The sequence below is a fragment of the Homalodisca vitripennis genome, chromosome 5 (genome assembly GCF_021130785.1).
Source record: "Homalodisca vitripennis isolate AUS2020 chromosome 5, UT_GWSS_2.1, whole genome shotgun sequence".
Lineage (NCBI taxonomy): Eukaryota > Metazoa > Arthropoda > Insecta > Hemiptera > Cicadellidae > Homalodisca > Homalodisca vitripennis.
In genome coordinates, this window is record NC_060211.1 from 49,977,677 (window position 1) to 50,002,014 (window position 24,338).

The 24,338-nt window shown below is 34.6% G+C and overlaps 1 protein-coding gene across 1 annotated transcript; it reads left to right on the forward strand.

Moving 5' to 3' along the window:
- The first annotated feature begins 11,462 nt into the window (after window positions 1-11,462).
- Window positions 11,463-20,786, forward strand: LOC124363462 (ER membrane protein complex subunit 1-like). Its single transcript, XM_046818711.1, has 6 exons — window positions 11,463-11,646; window positions 12,734-12,931; window positions 14,547-14,672; window positions 15,131-15,237; window positions 15,395-15,521; window positions 20,409-20,786. Exons 1-6 carry the CDS (start codon window positions 11,463-11,465, stop codon window positions 20,567-20,569), a joined length of 903 nt encoding a protein of 300 aa, XP_046674667.1. The 3' UTR covers window positions 20,570-20,786.
- The last annotated feature ends 3,552 nt before the right edge of the window (window positions 20,787-24,338 follow it).

Consider the following 24,338-nt stretch of genomic DNA (forward strand, 5'->3'; position numbering starts at 1 on the left):
ATGTAATAAAAACTGGTACATAGTCAATGATTAAAAACTACATAACTAAACTTATTTCTAAAACATTATTTTTCATACTTATAAAAAAATAACTTTTGACACATTGAATCTAAATAAAACATTAAAAAAGAAAACATTGATTAAATCTAAGCTAAAACCTATTGTAAGATCTTTTGAAGATATTATTTTTTTACTATTCGTTTATCATCATAAACACGATCTGTCAGAAGGAATTCATTTATACTATAATATGTTTTTTATAGACAAAGTACTTCTTTTTTATAATTTTTTAGCTTAAATGTAGATAAGGGAGTTTTTTATATGCCCCTGTGGAATATTATTATATAATTATCAAACCTAGATAAAGAGGGGAGTGACTAAGTCTTCAACGATTTCTTTAGTTTATGTGCCGGATATTGAAACTAAATTACCAATTTCTTGGTGTGGGTATCTTATGCATTAAATGGTTGTATTTTTCAGAATTGATCAGGATTCTTATGTACCTAATTTAAAGCCATTTCAAAAATGTATATACCATCGGCAAAGTAAGGGATGTTAAATTTTTTAAATGAACGGTCTTACCATGTTGTTCTTGAGTTTGCAATGACCTCAAGTTGATGTTCTATATAAATTGGACTTTTGACTAATAAAGAGTTTTTTGCACATCTGAAAGCAGGTTACACCCACCAAAGTTAAGTATCCATAAGACTCAACATCGAGTATACATGGGGCTATTAATAATACAGCGAAACCCAACGTTCCAAAGATGTTATTCGAGACTAGGTATACTCAAAAGCATATTCTGGTTGAATTAAGTTTCTTTATTTAACCTTTTTCTATTGATATTGGTTGGAAAAAATTTAAATTTAGTGATACTAAATGTATGGCCTAAAAATTTTTACTACGTGTGTATTATTACTAAACCCTCTTACAAAAATTATTTGGACCACTATGGTCCAAAACCCGGAAAAATATTGTGGACCAATATGTGGATGATTCCCTGAATGGGGTGTGGCGAATAAAGAAAAAATAAGAGGAATTACGACAAATAGTATTACCAAGATCCTTGATATTGTGGCTTTGGTGAAGGCAAAGAGGGAATTAGCTGGCTAGGACATTGTACATTCAGAGAAGAACAGGAGGGCCACGAAGGTTTAATAAGAGGTCTTACACAGGCGATGGTTGGTACTGACAGGGAATGTGGCGCCCTTTGGGTAGGCCAAAAGATAAGATGGTCGTGCCGATCAAGTGTGTCGAATAGATGTGAACCCGGATGCGCTTTTGTGGAGGGTCTGTTGGATCTGGCGGAAAGTACAGGGTGGCGTGGAAGAGGCTCATAGACGAGGCAATAGAATCGACTGAGATTTTGTTTACGCCCCGGGCCAGTAGTTAGTAGTAGTAGTTTGACACAAAAATTTATCATTTCTTAATTTAAAGCGTAATTGTATTAGTCCCTTGTCTCGGATTTAACAACAGGACCGTGAGTATAGGAAAATATTTGTGAAGTTTGTCCAATGACATCTTTGGTGTTAAAGTTCTAAGGTTCACTTAACAGGGGACACATTTTCCGTCTTAATTAAAGCAAGTTGTAGCTCAATCATGCAATATAAAAAGAGGCTACCAAAACCTTCTTTAGGAATAGGTAATTTGGCAGGTCAGTTGACATAGATAATGAATTAAACAATGGGCCTAATATTGACCACTTGGGGTACACCCCATGTTTTACATCTGCCCAAATTAGAAATAATATTTTCGCTGTAAATTTATTAGTAATAACTGTCCTCTGTTTACGAGTTAAAATATAATAAGGAATATTAATAAAGTTGTAAAAAAAAGGAGCTGTGCCTTTGACACCTCCATTCTTCTTAACTAGTTGGTCAGCAAAAACAATAGTGTGTGGGTGTGTTTACACAATCAAAAAGCCTTAGGATAAGTCGACCAGGAAAAACTCCCTGCAGTTGTAACTTGACTCATCCAAGGCTTCAATGCGTACTAAGTTTACGAAAGAGAAAAGAGGCTGCCTTGTGTACTAGAATTTTTTTCTCCTAAAGCCATACTGCTCTTTAACATAATTTGTTATTAGATTCATAAAAAGTCTGAAAAAGTCTTGCTATGGATAATTTTTTTTTTTTTTTTTTTTTTTTTTTTTATCATAAATTTATTGATATCGAAACTTTAGAAGAGGAAATTGGTCCTATAAATTGTTTATTTCACTGACGTGAACCCTTGTTTGTGTTATTGGGTAGAATTTCTGATAACTTTCTAATAGTTTCAGGAAAAAATTCCTTACACATAAGGGATACTTATTTATAAGTCCACTTAGTTACATCAGAGATTGTTATCCAACAGGACCATTTAAGTAATCTTATTATGGGTATCTCCTATCCCATTCCACTTGAAAGACTACTGTTGCTCAGATTTAAAATTATATTTTTGGACCTCAGTGTTTGTTAGTGGGGGTGAAAAAACTTGGCAACTCCAATGTCATTTTGTTCACATGTAAGGATAAATGTGAAGGGGGTAAATGTGACAGGAACTTTTGTGAAACTTTTAATATCTCTACTATATTTTGATATATTGATTGTTCTGACAAAGTTTAGCTACAGTATATCAGGAGTCATCTATCTCTTTATCATTAATCTTTAATTTAAATTGTTCATTTTTACTGATTTTATTAAGGACCTAGTTCATCTTTTAAACTACATTCCAACATTGCCTTAGTTTTGTTTTTTAGAAATTCTATTATATATATAGAAACTATTACACGATTTTCTTCGCTTTTTTTTTACGCCACAAACAACCTTATTGTAACACTTTGTTTATATTTTTTGGACATATACTGTGAGAAAATAAAGGATCTTGTACAGTACTTTGAGATTGAATTATGAAGCCCTTCTTTTAATTTTCAGAGGAATTTTATGATTCCCTGAGTAAATCCCATTTTCTTTGGTTTTTCTACCTTTGCTTGGAAGAGGATAGCAACGTTGACAGCGGATAGAAATTTCCATCAAAGTAGTACAGCTTGATTATAGATTAAAAAATCTTTTTATAACTCTCATTCAACCAGGACTTGTCAAGAAATATAAGTAGTTCAAGTATAACCAGGATAGTCTGTCCACAAATAAGGAACTTTTTTTTATTGGAAATAATCGTTTTTTTAAGATTTTTTTTAAGTATAAGAGTTTATTTTTATTGTTTGATATTTTTTGCCTCTTAGGCCAGGACATGAACAAGTATAAGCATTATGATTTCAGGACCAAACCTAGGTCAATAATTCTATATAGACGTTGTCTGTACATAGTTTACAACACTTGTTATAAAATATTGTCGAATACATGTTTTAGAGGTCTTTAGTAATTCTTGTAGGTTGCCTTCAACATGTAGGTGAGGAAAACCTGAACTAGATGATTAGGTTCTCAAAAGTACTTGGACTGTAGTTTTAAGAGTCATCCACCAACACAATTTCATATTTGGATAATCTGCTGTCAATAATTACTTCGTTTTTTTAGAGTTTTCCTTTTGTAAACAAATTTTAAAAGGGCCCTGAATTTAATTAAAAACAAACAATTTAGTGATGCAATACTCCCAGGGATTCTATATATAGAAAACCAACTAGTAGATTTTTAAACATTCTATTTCTACAAACGGATCCTTTCAAAAACATAGTTTCTTCATTAAAATATATTTTAAAATCATTTTCCTTACTTTTTATAAGAGAGATAAGATTCCATGGACGAGGAATGCAATGAACCACCCCTTGATGGCATTTCTAAAAAATAACCATATCCCGCTAATTCTAAGAAGTGTGGGTTATTTTGTTTTATATAACACATTTATATTTTCCTCATGCAACATTATGCCTCAATTCAAGCAAATAATTTTTGGATTGGCATTGAAACTTTTAATTATTATTTCCAAAAATTTCAAACTTTACTTTTAATACTTTTGAATGTTACAATGCACAGGTAAAAAATCCGTTCCACTTTGACCTGTGTTTAGTACTTTCGTGAATATTTTTGTCCTAAGTTAAAAAGGTTGTTTAGCGGGACATTGATTCAGTTTTTTGAAACATAAATAAATTTTATTTAATTTTACGGACAACTATTTACAGGATGTAGAAAAAACCAAGAAATTACTGGAGTCCATCCACTAATCCACTATGTGTGTACTAGATTACAACGGAGATAATACAGAACGCATGTTTACAATCTCTTCATCAATTAACTTATGCATTTACACAGTAAGCTGATTGAGAGGAATCTAGTGCTTCAACAAACCACTTGGACCCATTAATCCCTAAAGCCCATTGTGAGAGCAAAAGGAGCTGACTTTCAACACTGATACTGGACACTTGGGGTAATTGTAAAAGTTGTAAATCATCATGAGTTGAACTGCCATCTGCTGCTGTCCTCCTCCATTTGAACTCTCCCCTAAAGTTTTTAGCTGTTAGGTTAGTCGAGGAAATTCACTCATCTGTTCAAAGTCGCTGAGCGATTGATTTTTCGGTTTGGGAATTTGTAGTCGAGACACAAGTCTTGTTCTAATTTTCCAGATTTGTTCCTATGACTGCCACCCATGGAAAGAGGCCATTTAAAATTTACATATAGCTAATTTTGATTTACCATCTGTTGTTTTAAGTGGAGGCCGTGAGCGGTATAATTGAAACCTCCTGATGAAATACCATTCAAAATTAATTTAGGGAATTGGACATTCATCCAGCCTGTTTGTTTAACTCCGTAATGTAGCTATTGACAAGGTCCTCAAATCAATTGTTTTCTGCACTGACTTAAAATCTTTAGTCATATCTAATTGGAACTGTAAGTAATAAAGACAGGCCTGGTCCTTACTAAGATGATGGAGTTTTCTTAATTCCAAATTAGGATATAAATATTCATGAAAATTTCCCATTATAGATTGAGCTATCATTACTGTTCCTCCTAAGAGGTATGACTGGACTAGTGATCATCCCATAAAGAAAGCAGAGTCAGCCACTTGGAGTCAGAGTAGTGTTATGCTCGCAACATAACCCAAAGCAGTTCACTTTGCCATTACTTAGCCTTCCTCCAATTTTGATGACAAAAAGTGAACCTTGACTATGCTGAACAAAGGTTCACTTTCATTTTAAACTTAAATTTAAATGTTGTGCTCTTCATACCAGGTTTTACTTTTCCCCACTGTATAGATTTATCAGTACCAATACTTATTTTTCTTAATGTGGTTCTTAATGCAATTTGATTTTTATCATATGATTTCATTTTCTTTTTTTACAAATTTCTGAGAGTACTAATCTAAAATGACTAGTACTTATTTGCAGTAAGCTGTCCTGTGAGGTTGTCTTATCTTGCTCATCAAAAGAACACCGAGTGGTTTAATAAAGCGTACCTGCATTACTTTTCCTGTTTCACACCACTGACCACGTTCTCCATACCAGAAATAAAACTTTAAAAGCCATCTATCAAATTCTTGTTGACAGCTTTGTAATTTTTTGCAGCAGATACTTGTTCCTCAGTAAATCTTGCATGTCCTCATGTGCATGGCTGTCCAATTCCATGAATATTTATTTTCCTCTTTGGACTTGGTTTGTTTCAAAGATCTCCTTTGCCAGATATGTTAAAAATTAGTTCTTTCCCCCCACCCCCCCCCCCCCCCACCCCCCCCCCCCCCCACCCCCCCCCCCCCCCACCCCCCCCCCCCCCCACCCCCCCCCCCCCCCACCCCCCCCCCCCAACATACATGCTGTAACATATAACGACGGAAAATGTCCAAAATCTTATTATCCTTTCAAACCAAATACAAATTGGGTTAACTACAACTACAACTAAGGGTGTTGTAAAAAAAGGCCATCAATAATGTAGGATAATCATGTTTTAAGCCTAAGTAAAGTTGTAATAAACACTAAAGATCAAACTATGAAATCAGTTTTGAACAAAGAAAAGGAGTTAAATATATAAATAATACAAACAGAATGCACTTACAATCGTGGTTTATTAAGAAAATCCCAGAATGCCAGTAATAACCACTAGGAATATTATAAATAAAGAAGTTGGAAAAAAGTGGAAAACATTAAATCAAAACTTTACCATTACATTGAGGGAAATGTTCTAATACAGTAGAGTCCCGCCGATCCGAACCCCGCCAATCCCGAAAATCCGCCTAATCCGAACACGGCTAGGAGAAAATATACAATTGCTAAAAGGCAGGAAAATAAATTAAAACCAGTTATTATAGTAAAAACGTAAGTTTTATTTCTCAAAGCATTTACTTACTGACATATAGAAACTGAAATTACATTTGAAACGTTAGATGAATACATACATTGTACGGAATTTATACTGTTAATAAATGAAACATAGTACTGTACTGTACTGTATTTATAATGTACAAACCCCTACGCAAGGCTTAGCAGCAAATAATTTGTACTTTAACTTGGACACAATAAGGGATAAAAACGTAAAACAAAACACTGCAAAACCCAACACTTTCTTAAGACCTAAAGTCAGTGATCTTCTTTTGACGCAACACACTAAAAACAACTGGACGATGCAATGTTTCGCCAACGCCGAATGAACATTACGTCATTGGGAGTAGCAGCGGCATGTTGCTCGACGTAGCGTAGAGCGAGGTCAAAGGCACTTGCAGCTGCGCTGGTGTGGAACAATATCGGTAGTTTGGGCGTCCCTCCTCATCCTCACTGCTACATGAGTCATCAGCTGGGACTACTCCTTGCACCTGTGCCACGATGTCTTCGTCTGTGTACTCCTCGAAGCCTTTGTCATCTACAGCCGTCCACTCATCAACACACTCCTTCTCTACATTTTCGCATCCCGGTATTTTTTTTTACAAGAGGAAGAAGTTCGCATTCATTTACCGGTGGAACAACCTCTTCAACAAACTGCAGATCAGGCCCAAAGATTTTTCCAAGATTTCTGCAGAGCTCCTACGTTTGTGTTCTCCCAAGCCTCTGCCACCCAGGAAAATTACATCTTTGATCGTGATTTTCTTAAGCTTTTGGAGAATTGTGAGGTCTTCATTTTCCTCAAGCAGGCTTCGGAGCAGCTTTTTCCAATAATTTTGCTTCAACGCTTGTAGAACTCCTTGGTCCATTGGTTGTATGATCGAAGTAAACGTTCGGTGGTAGAAAAATGGCTTTTATATCACCAATAACCAGCTCTAAGTCATCCGGATGGGACGGAGCGTTATCTATGAGTAACAACGCTCTATCAGGCAGTCCATTTTCTTCATTGTAGGCTCTCACGTTTGGGCACAAATTGTTTCTCAAACCATTCTTGAAACAAAGCACGATCCATCCAAGCTTTCTTTTGGTTTTTATAGTAAACCGGCAGAGCGTTCATATTCATGTTTTTAAAACATCGAGGTTTTTTGGATTTACCGATAACCATCAAAGGTATCTTATTGGTGGCGGAAGCGTTGCTGCATGCTAATACGGTTAGTCGTTGCTTATCCATTTTAAATCCTGGAGCGGACTTTTCTTCTCTTGAAGCTAGGCTCTTTGTTGGCAACGCTTTGAAATTTAGCCCCGTTTCATCAGCGTTGTACACTTGCTGGGGTGAGTAGGAGGATGTAATTTCTTTGAACTCCTGAAGATACTCTGCGGCTGCGTTGCTGTCTGCAGACATCTTTTCGCCAGTTACAGTCAGTTGTCTGATACCGTGCCTTTTTTTCCACCGATCTAAAAAACCGCAACTAGCCGAAAATGACGGATCGCCTCCCATAAGGATGTTTAGTAGAAGCGCCTTTTCTTTAATAAGAGGGCCGGTAATGGGAAATGCCTTTTTGTCTCTCTTGAGAAAACCAACAAGTAAAGTGCTTCATCGAGTTTGTCATACGATGACACAGTAGTAGTTTGACGTTTTTTCTAGAGTGTTTTCACTTGTAACAGAGCAAAATTGTTCAAATTTTGCCCGCTTCTTTTTCCAGTCACTGATCCGTCGCTTTACCGACACCAAATTCAATTTGAAAGTTGAGTAGCACTTTCACCATTGTCTAGTCTTTTGAGAACTTCGAGTTTTTCTTTTAACGTACAACGAGTTGTGTTTACGTTTACTAGCCATAATGATATCGGAATATACGCACAGAGCAGAGCAAAGAAACAAACAAAACTGCAAACCTCAAACTACAGAATACACAGTAAGAGCACGTGCTGCGCGTATGGAAGGCTGCACTAAACTGTCGTCTCGCCACTCGTCACCGGGGTGGGTGGTGGAGGGGATAGGGGTGAGGTAGTGGCAGTCCAATAAGTTTTGCGCGCCACACTGTTTCAAGGTCACCGACCAACTCGCCCAGCCCACCACAGACAGGTGGCTTCTACTAGATTCATTACGCACAAACAATGGCACTCAGTTTCGACCACGCGATGTTACCGTACAAAGACAGGAAGCTGTAATATTATTATTACGTTTAATACGTACTTACTATTGTTTATTGCATTTGATTATTGTATGCATTTTAATTGTTTTAAAACCACATAAATTGCACTTGAAAGTTGATAAATGGTACTATTTAACAAAAATCCGCCTAGTCCGAATTTCCCGTCAATCCGAACAAGGTTCGGTCCCAATTAGTTCGGATAGGCGGGACTCTACTGTATGTAAAACGTATGTCACATCTTTTACTCATTATTATATAACAATGGTTGAAAATTTTATATACTTAAACTCCAATTTTGTTTGTAATACAGATCATATTTCACTGCTGGACTAAAAAAACTCCAATTAAATTGTCATTTGATAATAAATATTCAACAGAGTGGGACAAAGTACCGATGCCAATAACTAAACAAGTTTGATCATGCATATTAACGCCTCTGATACATGTCATTAATTTTTTCTTTAATTTATTATTTTTTCTGAACAAGTAAAAATTTAAAAAATTAAACCTTGTTACAAAAGCAGTGACTTAAAAGAGTGATCAAATTACAGACCTATCTATATCTTTGTTATCTGTCTTTTCCCAAATTTTTTGAGAGAGTAATGCATCCGCAACTGTCAACATTTCTGAAGAAAATAATTTGCTACATAAGGAGGAATACAGCTTCAGAAAAGGAAGATCTGTGACTAATTTTGGAGTTGAGTTTTGTGAATCAGTTATTGATTCTATTGATAAAAAAGAAAAATAATAGGAATTTGTATGGACCTTATTAGAGTATTGTGTATCTCATGAGTTATTAGTTAAAAAATTAATTAATTGTTACAGGGATTAAACTGTGAGAGGTCCCTTCTTATGGACATACGTAGAAGGTTCTCTGTATAGCTGCCATCTAACATTGTGTTTTTTGTTTTTTACCTTTGTTTTTATACTTTTAAATGTCATTCTACACTTATTAAGCATATTGTATATGTTTTAAATAAGTTTATACTTATTTTTCTTTTAAGAATTAATAAAAGTATTTTATTTATTTTTGTAGTATAATACATTTTTAAAATTTATAAATATTATTTGTCATGTATTTTTCACATTTTAGTTTATTAAATTACAATAGGAAATAAATATAGTGAACTTTGTTACCGAGCAAACATTGTTTATTAAAGATTATAAATTAGTTATCAAATATTTGAAAATACACAACAAACCCAAAGACAAATGCACAATAAATAATTATTATTTTTCTTCTGCTGCACAATTGTGGCTCCAGTGCATGGTTTTCACAGTATGTTCCTTACAAGTAGACCTTGAAGAAGCTGAACACTTTAACGGCATAAATCTGTTTTTATGCTATTTGTATACAAGTCATTTTTATGTTCTCTCTGTAACTTGACTTTTTACTTTGTGAACCATTTTGTTTTTGCCTGCACTGTATACACAGTTATATTGCTTTTGTGTTTCCTTATCCTTGTTCTTCAGTCATGCTAAGTCTAACTAAAACATTTTCAGCATATGTAAAGAAAAACACAAGTAGTCAATATAATTTTGTAAACTTGTTCATTATCAGTATGATACACAAGGGGATACCCAAAAGAAACCGGAATAGCATTGATGTGGGCGGAGCTTGTGTAGTACACATATCTGCCACTAGGCAACTGTAGCAAATGTATAGCGCAACTCATATCCAGTTCAGTCCCGCCTGTATTGTCAATCTGGCATGTTCCGCTCATCTGCAGTGATTGTTTTTACTAGTGTTGTTTTGTTTTTCATGATGGCAAGTTTAAGTGAACAACGTGCAAATTTTGTTATTTACTATGTAAAAATGCTGCTGAAATTGTTTTAATGTTGAAAACCGCGTACCAAGATGACACTATGGGTAAAACTCAAGTACAGTATACGAGTGGTTTGCTCAGTTTAAAAGTAGCGACATGTCGATTGATGACAAAGCTCATTCAAGTCAAATCAAACATCAAAACGAGTTTGTTTCCCCCAGGTCAGAGTGTCAATCTAACCTTTTATTTGGAAGTTTTAAGCATATTGAGCAACAGTGTTTGTCAAAAAAGACTTGATTTGTGGCAGACAGGAGACTGGTTCTTCCACTACGACAACACAATGCCATCTCTGTTAGACAGTTTTTAGCTAAAAATGGCATGGTTGGAGCTCCATCAGTGTTAAAGGTTTATGCAAGACTTGATTTGTGGCAGACAGGAGACTGGTTCTTCCACTAAGACAACACAATGCCATCTCTGTTAGACAGGTTTTAGCTAAAAAATGGCATGGTTTCGCTGCCTCACGCACCTTACTTGCTTGACCTGGCACCATGCAACCTTTCTTATTTCCATGTTTGAAAAGGGGCATGAAAGTACGCCGATTTGACAGCGTCTAAGGAGTCAAGAATAAACGAGGGAGGAGTTGCGAGCCATTTCTAAAGATGAGTATAAACAACATTTTGAACAGTAGAAACACCAGTGGGACAAATGTAGTAGTTGTAATGAAGAGTATTATGAAGGAGATAAGGTTCTTCATAAAAAAATTTGAAAATATATAGCTTTTAAAAAATAATTCCGGTTTCTTTTGGGTACCCCCTCTTATATACAGTGTGTCCACACGAATTCATGTCACACGTTTAAATAACTTTATTTTTTTTAATATATACAGCACAAGAATGAGATTAACATAGTATTAATGAGTATTTTGAACAGTTTTATATCAGTGTATCTGAGCTTGACATGAGCACCATGAATCGCCTCACAGATGTCCTAGCGAACTTGGATCACCCATACTTTGAATAGGACTTCTGGGGTCACTCATTCAATCGTAGTTCTGATTTGTTTCTTTAAGTGTTCAATATACAGAGTGGGCCAGATAAAACCGGTCCCGAGAGGCGTAGGCGCGCCGATGTACAGCATGACGGGACATTGACCTTTCCCCTTCCACTACTGTCTGCCGTCCGTTCCTGTCCTGTCTATCTGTCCACGTCAGTGTAGCTTGAGTGTTTGACCGAGCAGTGTGGATCATGCCCGTATTCAATAGAACAGCGTGTTTTCATAGTGGAGGAATATGTTCGTACAACTTCAATAATGTCGGTCCGTGAAAAGTTTCTTGAGAAGTATCCTGAAGGTCGAGTTCCTGCTAAATCAACCATTCAGGATTTAATTAAAAAGTGGCGTACAACAGGCAATGTGTCCAATATGAAGAGAGACAAACAACCAACTGTACGAACACCAGAAGCTGTGGCCAATGTACAGACCATTATTGGAAGGAGTCCTTCAAAGTCAACACGACGATTATCGCAACAAGTCGGAATTTCTCGAACATCTTGTCGGCGTATACTGCATGGATTAAAAATGCATGCCTACTTAATATTATGTATTTTTTTTATTTCGCCTAGTCACTTTTTCAGTTTCCTGTACGCATTGTATGAGTATTACGTAAACTCGCTCGGGACCGGTTTTATCTGGCCCACTCTGTACAAACGTTATGATGATGCACATTTCCAGAAAAGTGAAAGATAACCTTATCACTAAAAACAATGCAGATTATAACATTTTGACCCAGTCCATTCAACAGCAAAGTAATACCTCTTTAATTTGTCATCAGGCATACAATAGTTGAGTTATAACCATTAAATTAAATACTTTTTCTAAACTCTAAACTGTAGACTTAGGAACATTTAGTTTACGACCACGTTTCTGTACAGACTGTTTGGACTTATTTTAAAACTGTTTTAAATGTTCTCTATGGTTTTACCTCTAGTTTTTTAGATTACCAGTCCGTGTTTTGTCCAATGAGCTGCCTGTTTCCTTAAACATTTTGTCATCAATAAATGCTGAGTCTTTTTTTCATGAAACACTCGATGATACTCACGTTGCATTGAAATCACACAAATAAACTATGGTAGTCACCAAATACACAGGACTTTGCAAAATTACCATGATAACTGTTTTTGTAAAAACGTCAGCCATACATAACTAGGTGACAACAATGGGTAACTTAACCAATAAAAACAAAACTTTATAAGCAGCTATTTTAAATTACATCTTTTTCATAGACCTGCGATCAATAATAGATCAGCTAGAAACAATCTAAGTGTGACATGTCTTTGTGGACACTGTATATGTAAATATCTATTTAAATTTAACTATAAACACATTTTTTACGTTCCATTGATATTGAAAGGGTTATCACTTTATCATCTGATCTGTCGGAAAAGGCAAGAGATGTGATGGCTGAAGAGAAGAGGGTTTATTTATGTATACATTTTTTTTAAGTGGCAAAAGTTGTATTAAGTTTGAGACACTGCAACTTTTCCAGAATAATTAATGATTCTTAAAAATGTGATTATGTCTAGATGTGCTGAGTGTGTACCTGATTGACGTGGTGAGTGGGTCAGTTGTGTTCTCGGCGGTTCACAAGCGCAGCCTGGAGCCTATCCACTTAGTCCACTCCGAGAACTGGGTCATCTATAGTTATTTCAGTGACAAGAGCCGCCGCACAGAGATCACAACTCTGGACCTGTACGAGGGGAAGACACAGAGTAACACAACAGGTAGATCTGTTTTTGATAGTGTACCTATACATTGTTTCTCTCTGTTTTTTTCCATCTTTAACACAAACACTGAGTACCAAAACCTTACTGGTAGTCTTAAACCAACATTTATTTTTTAAATTTGAAAGCTCAAATGTATTTTATTACTCTCACTCAAAACATTATTATTAGTTAAAAAGTTTTCAGTTCTATATCACTCATGTGTGAATTTATGCCATGTTTGCAGCCACAATCAAACGTTATTGGCAGACATTAGTCAAATAAATAACTAATGACTGGCATGATATCTTGTCTTTTAGAAGTTCAATCTATAAAAGAATACCTATGCAATCTATCAGCAATCTGCATCCTATGGAAACACATACATACATAATAAAGTACCCTACAAGTGGAAATATATATATAGGTTAGTCTGGATCAGAATAAAAGTAAAATCGAATTATCAGTAGGTCTGCATCAAGGTGATATATTAATTTTGTACATGTTTGTGTGATTGTTTAATCTCCTCATATTATTCGTAAAACTAATGTGAAATTGTGTAGAGTAGGCAAATAAATTTAGAACAGTCTTATCGACTCCAGAAGTGGTTATAGTGGATTAAAATTAATATATATTATGTGTCAGTCACTATCAAGTCCATTTTAACCAAATTTATGTATAAAATGTCTTGTTTAAGAAATTTGTTCACAGGATGAAACAAACAAATACACTTAAAAACAATTAATATTATAAAAATTTAACAGAGAACATTTTATATTAAAACACAACACAAAAATAAATATTATAAACTGTCTCTTCAGCCACAGACCTGTACATAATTTAACAGAGTAAAAACTAAATTTTACAATTAACTGTAACATGATGTCAAAAAAGTGTTACCAAAGGATCTTCAGTGCTATGTCACAGTTCTTTTGCTACACGATGTACAACACTTGTCGAAATGAGAACTGTCCAAAAAAGTCTACACTAGGTGAAACTCAGTACAAAAATTTATATTATAAATATCTTGGCTAAATTCATTGACCAGCTTGGTACACCATTTCATTTCAATAAGGTCACCAATCTAACTTTTTAAAAGTCTCTTTAATTTGATTTTTTACGAACATAGAGAAAGTGACTGGACCTTTCTTGTATAAAATTTTTAAATTGAAGGAGGATTCTGCTGTCGGATTTTATCTGTGACCTCTGGTTTAGGCAGTACAGACCTTGAGAAAAAATACTGCACTGGCCAGCTATGGTGAATTGTTTAGTGTAAACAAAATAAAAATTACCTTTAACAATACTAAACTTTTTTACAAAAAATGTTTGTATCTTGAATAGTTTCCAAATATTGAGTACATGTAGAATAAATAGTAGAGTAAATCTCATGCAATCAACAATACAAGGATTCCCTCCCTTTAGGGGGCTATTTTTTATGGTTCAAGTAACTAATAAATATTGATTTTAATAATGTTTCAGCTTTCACAAAATTTACCTACTCTTGACTGATCCAAAAGGACTTTATTTTTTGTTATGATTCAACAGACCTTTCTAATTTTAGCTGTATTCATTGTGTTACTCTACTTATTGTTTACTGCATTTTAAAAATGTATTCTGAGCTATTGTTTGATTATAGCATTCTCATCAGTGTGGAATCCTATTCAACCAATGGTAGAGAGACAATCCTATATTCTACCAGCTTCAGTGGAGATGATGAAAGAAACAATAACAGAGAAGGGAATTACCAGCAAACATATACTAGGTAACAAAATTGTGTCAATTTCTTTAGTGTAAACCAGCCCAATAATACAATCTTTGGTTTGAGAAGTAGTTTTTCTTCCTAATCCATCATAATTCTTATCTTTACTTAAAGTTCTTTATGAGCAATGAAAGATTTATTTTTGTAATATGATTAATATGGTTAAGTTACTGTGGGTGTTACTGGATCCTCGGCATCCTCTCTCCGCTACTCCAGATATGTGTTATGAGTCTGTCATCTCCTACATGCCTGAACTATACTTCCTGTCTGTCATTAACTTTAGTATTGTGTGTAGTTGCCTTAGTTGCCTTAGACAATGGAGGAGTTCTTGAGTTACCTTGGGTGTTACTGGATCCTCGACGTCCCCTTGCCGCCACTCCAGATCTGCGTGAGGAGGCTGTCATCCCCTACGTACCTGAACTATACTTCCTGTCTGTCATTAACTTTAGCATTGTGTGTAGTTGCCTTGGACAATGGAGGAGTTCTTGAGTTACCTTGGGTGTTACTGGATCCTCGACGTCCCCTTGCCGCCACTCCAGATCTGCGTGAGGAGGCTGTCATTCCCTACATGCCTGAACTATACTTCCTGTCTGTCATTAACTTTAGCATTGTGTGTAGTTGCCTTGGACAATGGAGGAGTTCTTGAGTTACCTTGGGTGTTACTGGATCCTCGACGTCCCCTTGCCACCACTCCAGATCTGCGTGAGGAGGCTGTCATTCCCTACGTACCTGAGCTGCCCACTTTGCCTGAGGCCATCATCAACTACAATCAGACTCTGCTACGAGTGTCTGGAATTCACACCTCTCCCAGTGGCCTTGAGTCCACCTGTCTTGTCACAGTCTACGGGCTTGGTAAGTCAACACATAAAGGTTCTCTTCTGGCTGGTTTATACCTTCCAGTTTAATCTAAACTGGGTACTGAAAAACCATGCCACTAACATCTGGTAGGATTAATTTTCTCATGTTTTGCTAGCCTAAACATGAGCAAGTGCTGTCTCCTACTTGCTTTGATTGGAAGAGGAAGAACAGAGCGGGCCTCCCTTCTGCCACGGTGACGTGACAGAGATATAAAGTCCTATTTCTTTGAGCAATAGTTCAGATTACAATTTAAATGGTTTGAGAATTCATCAATGTGACAATTCTGCAAATTGTGGATTAACATGTGGATGTAAAAGTATAGGATGTGTTACAAGTTACAAATATCTAGGTGTAATTTTTTATCATCGCCTTAATTGGTCTGATCATATAGGCTATATTCTAGCAAAATTAAGAAAATTTATTTTCACTTTCAGAAGATTAAGTGATGTTTTAAATGAAAAGGAAATTAAAATAACGTATTGCGCTTATGTCCAATCTCTTCTTACATTTGGAAACATTGCTTGGGGTGGCGCACTAAAATCAGTTTTGGAGACCCTTTACATAACGCAAAAATGTATCTTAAAAGCAGGATTAAGGAAAAATAAGTGTTATCCTACTGACACTCTTTTTCATGAATCTTCCCTCCTTTCCTTGCGACAATTGTACATAAAGCATCTTTTAGTTCATATTTATAAATATTACAATATCATTTTCCCAGAAACATCACATTCATAGACAATAGACAATAGACAATATACTTTATTCATTATCATTGAGACAAGAATGGTGTCATTAACCCTTTTAACCCCGACGTCCGTACTATACGGACGTCGTAAAAATGGCGTCAACTCCCGACGTCCGTATAGTGCGGACGTGCACTTTTTATTACTTTACTGGCCACCTATTTCACCAAATGCTTTGAAATTTCACAGACTTGTGCACAAAGCTATTTTGCATCGAAATATATTAGTTTGTAATGGTTTGACTTCGTATTTTGTCAGTCTGTGACTGAGCAATTGCAGTTCGTCTCGACTGACTGCTCATGCTTGTTGCAGACAGCTGTATATCACGTGTTGTGAATATTCCGTTTTCTTCACAGTTTTAGGTTAAAGCAGTATAAAGTACGGCAGTTAAAGTTTTAGTTTATTATTTGTTTTATTTCAAAAATGAGTAAAAGACATCGTTCAAAGTCTCCCGTAAGTGAAAATACAATAATTAGTAACCTAGTTGCAAATGGTGTGGATGTGATTAGTGACGACGATTTGAGTGATGGATATCTTGAAAATTTACATTTTGTAGTGATGTAAATATTGTTTTAAAAACTTTTTTTAAAATTTAGATTATTAACAGTTTTAGTTATTTTGTCAGAAATAACTTTGGTTTTATGTTTATTTTAAGTACTGTGAATTTCAAAGGTCTTGTTACATTGCCTTGCCCAGAAATGGCAAAAAGAAAAATTTATACGGCTTTACAAAAATTGATGTTACTCAATTTGTAAATAAGGTAGGCCTATAATTTTTGTTTCCTTTTATCAAGGATTAAATATATCATAAATTAAATGGGTATTTTTGTGTCAAATATTTTTTTATCTATATGGTTTCCATGATCAAACTTGAAATTTTTTCATTTTTATTTATTTTTTATATATGTATATGCATTAAAAAAAATTACTTTCAAAATAATAATTTTATTTGTATATTTCTGTAAGCTACATGTATAAAGAAGTAAAACAAAAAAAGAATTACCTAAATATCTTAAAAAATAACTGAGTTTATGAATTTTTTTTACAAAACCCTTACATTTTGTCTGAAAATGGCTTGGGATTTCTGGCACATCACTTGATTTAATGGCCGGGGTTAAAAGGGTTAAGCAAAATACAATTTTTTTTTTTAAGTTGAGATAAATCACGGTGGTTCGAGAGATGTGGTTAGGCAGTTAGTCTTCCAGTTCAGGAATTCCTCTATTGTATAAAAAGGCCGGTCAAGAAGCCAGTCGATCAGTTTTCGTCAGAGTTGTTGCTGTTCCGTGGTGTTCTTGAACTCTTGTGGCAGGATGTTAAGAAATTTTGCACCAGCATATGTGGGTTGTTTTTCGTAGAGAGTCAGACGATGGGTGGGAAGTATGTAGTCATGTGCGGATCTTGTGTTGAGAGTGTGAACGTCATTTCCTCTTGTCAGACGTTGTTGACTTGCATATGCAACTACTTCTAAGATGTACAGGGCTACTGAGGTTAGTATTCTTAGCTGTTTAAAAGCACCTCTACACGATTCTAGAGGTCCTGTTCCCATTAGTATACGGATTGCTTTTTTCTGAAGCACTAGTACTCTTTGGGTGTTAAATTTAGAGGAGTTGCCCCAGACAGTTATTGCGTACCTCAGGTGACTCTCGAAAAGAGCATAGTATGCACATTTTACTATTTCTGGGCTAGCAACTTGTTTTAAGCGCCTTAGAACATATAAAACTGTGCTAAGTTTCCCACATAGTTGGTTGATATGGTCACTCCAAGAAAGAGATTCGTCAATTAATATTCCTAGGTACTTTACGTTGTCCATTCTTTCAGCGTCCGGCAATTCCAGCACTTCTTCTTTCTTCCTTCCCATTATTAGTTGCTGAGTCTTTGTTTGATTCAATACCAGGTCGTTTGCTTGACAGTATTCTATTGCCATATTTATGGCAATGTATGTGTCTATTTCCAAGGTCGAAGGTTGTTTATTTTGTAGCAGGAGTGTTGTGTCATCTGCATACATGAGCATGAAGCAATACCTTTTTAAGTAATCAGGAAAGTCACTCACAAAGATAATGTAAAGGATAGGGCCCAGGACTGATCCCTGCGGAACACCTCTGTCAACAGGCAAAGGTCTGGAGGTTGTTGTTTTTTTCTTTCCTTGGTCTGTACTTTTTATTTCTACTGACTGAGTTCTCCCTGATAAGTAGCTCCGAAACCAATCTGCAGTTTTTCCTGTGATCCCTCGGCTTTCTAGTTTTTTGAGGAGTTTGTCATGACTAAGGCAATCAAACGCTTTAGTGAAGTCTAGAAAGATAGCAGTTGTTGTGTCGCCCTTATCTAGTGCTCTTATTAGATACTCAACGATTCTAACCAGAGCAGTTGATGTTGATTTACCTTCTATAAAGCCGTGTTGATTATCAGGGAACAGATTATGTTTTTTAAAAAAAATCTAACAGTCTAGACAGTACAATTTTCTCTATGATTTTTGAAATTGAAGGAAGTAGAGAGATTGGGCGGTAGTTAGCGACCTGGGTTGGGTCTCCTTTTTTTTTATATATATATATATAATACCATATAATGTCGCAATTAATGTCGGTATACCTGTTACAAGGTTAGTTAAATCATTTTCAATAACAAATTCCTTTTATATTTCCCATGTATTGTTCAGAAACATTTGCAAAAACTCCAAATTATTCGAATCAACTTCAATTTCAATTTGTAAGAAAAACGTTAATTTATTCCTTCTGCAGATTGGCCTTGAGGGAGCCGAGGCCTTGTCTGAAATACGGGCGGGCTTGACCTTGGTCCTTTCTCTCACCCCTTCCCCCCCTCAAGACACCACCTGTCATTCATCTTCATTTCAAGTTGATAATTACTTCATTTTTTTTTTGTCGGATTATTTAATGTAAATTGTTATTGAAGCTCTTTCAATTTGCCATTAGCGTCTCTAGCCTACGTACAGGCTGCTTGCCCATGTAGGCTAATTTCCAATAAAATATATATTTAGAAATTACAATGTTTTTAATTTCTTTGTTAACTAATTCATTATTTGCAAACATATTTGTAATCTCTGTACCAATATGAAGAGTGTGGAAATAAACTTATATTTCATTTCATTTCACTATCCCTCCTCATAGGATCATGACATAAAGTGGCTCTACCCTCAACCTTACCCATCCTGACTATTCTGTCACTCAGAAGCAAGCACAAAAGGCAAAGGTCCTTTCTAGAACTAAGTGTAGTGAAGGATTTCCTCAGATTCTTGTCCTATGGGGAAAAAAATCTTCTCATCTATATTTTTTAATAACAAGATTTGATTCTGTTGATGTAACATTTATTCATGGAAAATTAAAACTATAAAATAATTTCTCTCTATAAAACACACACTATGAATATCCAAACATAGAATGACTGTGTAATTTTGTCTGATTCTTACTTTTTGATTTGAACATTTCATTAGTCACTCACATTTTAATTTCAACATATTTAGACTAAGTGGTATATGTTGGCGACTAGGACTCGCCTTTGGAGAAGACGAATCTGATTGAAGATCACACCAACCGATGAGGGCTATGGAATAAATATAGATTTATTTCAATATAATTTATTGAATGAAAATCATTTTTAAATGCTGTATTTAAAAAAAAGTTGGTTTGCTGATACATTTAAACATTTTAAAGTCTATTTTAGGCTTTGGGACTCAATCCCCTCACCCCCTTCCTTAGTTACTCCACTGTTAAATCACACATCTCGATAAAACCATAATAATTGTCAGGAAATTTTCAACTCCTGCAACTATTTGTGAATGCTAAGAAATTATATTCTGGATATTACTTAATTTGAATTCTTGTAAAATGATTTGAGGTAATTCAAACAAGTTTCTACTTGTACTTAGTAACATTTTAAATTTAAAAATCATTAAATATTATGATGACTATTACAGTTTTAGATATTCTGATTTAAACTGTTTACATTTATTGTTAATACATCTTTATGATGTTCTATATATTTAGTCAGTTAATTGATTTTTCGGCCAGAGTGACTTTTATGTTTGTAAAATTGAATGTGTTAAACTATTGAATGGACTTGACAATATTACAGTCATTGATTATTTTTATGGTCATTTAGATATTTAGATGATTTGTCTTTTTCAGATTTATTTTACACCCGTGTAGCTCCTTCAAAAACATTTGACATGTTGAAAGAAGACTTTGACTATATCTTGATAACTGCTGTGCTGGTGGGACTGACAGTCTCTGCCTTCATGACTAAGAGGTTAGCAGCAAGAAAAGCTCTGAAACAGGCGTGGAAGTGAACTCAAGAACTGCCAAAGAACTGAAATCGTTATTGTTGTTTATGTGTGTTTTTTTTTTTTTTTTTTTTTAGGAAATTTACAGATTAGTAAATTTGTCTTGTAATTTGCACTGTAAGATTTTATTTAGGTGTGTAAGTTAATTTGTGTCAAAGACCGAAGTAAACTATCTTTACATATTTTATGTGCAGATTAAATATTTATTATAAAACTGAACAAATTTGCATTTTTAATTAAATTAATTGATTTCCATGATTAACACATTCACAATGACATGACCGAAGCGGATATTATGTGTTCTAGCCATTTAACACGTTCTCTGCGGCAAGAGCGGCCAATGATGTATCCGATATGCGGCAAAATTCGAACTTGCGATTTTCGTTTAGTTGGTGTTATTTTGGTTTGATGCGCTATAAAATAATGATATTCGATTAAATTACGTTTTTGTGCATTCGTAATCATCAGGACTGTCCGGACAGTGGCCCGCATTTTTGGCATGGCATCATTTATGTTAACATATGACGGGCTATATAACATTTAACTATAACTTACCAAATGTGTTGTGTGATGTCCAAAAGTAGCAAGAATACTTCAATCAACTTTGATATGCATCAGGTTCCGTTGCTAGACAACGCTACTGTCCGGACAGTAGTCCCGCACATAGCGTAAAACACCCACAGAGCCCGCGGTGCAGATCGCCGCAGCGTGCTGTCCTCACAGTAAAACAAATAAAAGTATCGTTTGAATGAATTTACTAAGGAGACAATACATACTGTATACAAAATATAATATAATACAAAAAAGCAAAATATGTGTATACTGTGTACAATCAAAATATTGACACCACACATATAGATCGCAATACCTGTAAAAGATTTCCTTACTTTTAATTTAGTAGTAATAACCTATCTAATTTGTAAACAAGCCTAGCTGCTAATACGTCTGCTCACGAAAACAATAACACAAGGGAAAAGAAATTAGGAACACGTGTTTTATTGTTTTCCTACTGGTTCATAATAGCAATAAACATGTGAAATTTTAGCTGTTTCGCTGGCACTGTCGGGACAGTAGGCCCGCATTTCCAGGACGAACTGACGTATCAGAAAGTAAGTATATTTCATCTAGAACAAGCTTGAAAAGTTTCCGACAATTCCCACAAGATCGCAGCACGTGACAAGCGAAACGAATAAGCAATGCATTGTACGTATCGGCACTGCCAGACAGTGCCTCGCAGTTTTGGCGAGGGTCACGGGACTGTCCGGACAGTGGCCCACAGCGAACGTGTTAATGTTATCACGTCCACTGGGAACATGTATATATATCAGGAACAATTTTACTACTTACTAATGGATCTGAGATTTAAAAAATGTAAATACTAGTTTTTTTTGTGCCTGTATGGACAAACTATATTATATAATTTTTAAGATGGACAATATTTGCAGCAGTATGTACAATATTATTTCCAGTCGATTGTCCAGTGTTGTATTTATTGTTTTATTATTGTCTTCTCCAACTTCCTCTTCTGAATCACTATTTTCAGATATGATATTCACTTCAAGAGTATTAAGATAAGTCATTTCTGACTTGACAAAGAATAATGCATCTTCTATATCATTGACATTTGTTGTTATTATCACTTTATACCTTACAGTGACCCACCAGTGGACACAATAAACATTAAAACATGTATTTTTACTACCATTAATTATTTTAGCTTTTGATGATAGAGCCATAAAAACCCTTCCTGAGCAAAAAACTCAATTTCAGCCATATCCCATATTATACCCAAATTATCTCTATCATATTATAAAGTTCAATCAGTTTTGGTTATTGTGAATGTGTTAACAGTTAAATTCCCTATTTGTCTATTAATAACCAGATAAATTTAGTCTTTAGTAGATTGAGATGAGTAATCTTTATCCAAATTTTTTTCAATGAAGTACAATGATAAAGATATGCTAGGTACATGGACAATCAATTTAATTTAATTCTTTAAATTATGTTATTGACAATGAATGGTTTGAAAGAATAATAGGATAAATGTTAAAAGGATAAAACAAATTGTAACGTATAACAATATCAGATTTTTAAAATGCTTTTATCCTTTCGAGTTTATTGTGTTGGAATTTTAAATTCAGCTGCCATGTCAAGCTCATGATAATTTTAAAGTATATATTGTTGACATACCTGTATCCAAATAATAACCAATGTGATCAGATCAAGCTGGACAAGAAACTAAACACCAAAGGACATGAAGTTTAACCATTTTATAACCCCTTTTAGTGATACATCAGGCATATTGGCATTCCAATAACCCTTTTAGCGATGCTGTCATATCAATAACACTTAGTGATACAGTATCAGGCATACTGTCATGCCAAAATAGCTTGAAAAGTGCAGCAAAATATTTATTTGAAGAGAAATTTCAAGTTTGTTTCATTCAGAAGAGAACATTACCACACCAAGTATTTTGCACACATATAAAGTTATAGGACCAAAATAAATAAAAATAAATAATCTTTGAATTTATTGTAAAATTTATAAGTATTTTTTATTGATATTAAAGTATTTTACTTTATCCAAAAGGTCCATAATCTGACAGACTAAATGGTAGAATTGTTCACAGTGATCTTATAGTACTAGAAGAGTGTTATAAATTAACATTAGTAGTAGACTGAATAAGTTATTGATACTTTACATTTTTATAACAAAACTATAGAGATAACATATTGATTGCTCTTAGTCTCTTAATCTTTCTTTAAATTTGTACTTTTTAATAATATATCTTACTTATTTGCATGGGACGTTTATTTATATACCATGAATCACAAAATGAATTTGATATTTTTAATTATTGTTTTTTATTAATATTTTACAGTACATTTGAAGCTACTATCAAGCAGTTGCTCCATACAGCTGATTTCAATTTGTCACCATTTTGTGACATGTGTCACTCAGTATAGATCAGGAGATTGCTGGATCAGTTTGTGTGTTCTATACTATTCCTTTATTGACTTAGTGAACTGGCTGTATTTTTACGTTTATCCGAGAGCGAGCCATACTTCTATCCCCTACATTCCACCTGAATTCACGTATTCTTTAAACAATAAATAATATGCAGTGTTAATTATATAAAAGAAAACACAATCTTCCGATTTCCAGATAACCCGACTTTTCACAAACTCTGCCACCCTTCAGTCCACATTAGGCTGAGTTTGCGGGACTCTATAATACAGTATATGTATATTTCAATCAATAAAATGACATTATTTGGAATCATTGACTACTTTGTGAGTAATATAATCATAGAAAAATACTTTCTTTATTTTATTATTAATAATTGCTGCATAATCAGTTTGATCACAATGCTAGGTGTCGAAGCATGGGTTGTGCTGCTAGTACTGACGACCTCATGGTGTCAATAAACCCTCATCCTTCAGTAACGCAATGTATCTTAAACTCTTCAACTAGAAACATATTTATCTTGGACCCGTCATCTGTTAATACAAAACTGCTTTTGAATCAAGTAGATTAAGAGCCAGCTGTACTTTGTACTGGTCATTCTGATTGAAGATCCTTAAAACAATGTTAAACATACACTTAAAAAAAAAAAAACTAAAATGCCTTTGGTTGGGTATTTTAAGCTTATATCTGGATGGGTAATTATATCTTGAAAATGAGACATTTCCCATAAAGCTAAAAGCAACAAAAAGGGTGTAAAAGAGCATGATGTTTAAAATTGTTCTTACTAGAAAAACTCTAAGGACGTTTC

What these genes read in the sequence shown, in the direction of transcription:
- LOC124363462 (XM_046818711.1), top strand. Translation starts at nt 11,463, where the DNA reads ATGTCGGTCCGTGAAAAGTTTCTTGAGAAGTATCCTGAAGGTCGAGTT. An exon ending in ACAGACCATTATTGGAAGGA is followed by an intron (nt 11,647 to 12,733) that starts GTCCTTCAAAGT and finishes GATTATGTCTAG; the next exon opens with ATGTGCTGAGTGTGTACCTG. An exon ending in GACACAGAGTAACACAACAG is followed by an intron (nt 12,932 to 14,546) that starts GTAGATCTGTTT and finishes GTTTGATTATAG; the next exon opens with CATTCTCATCAGTGTGGAAT.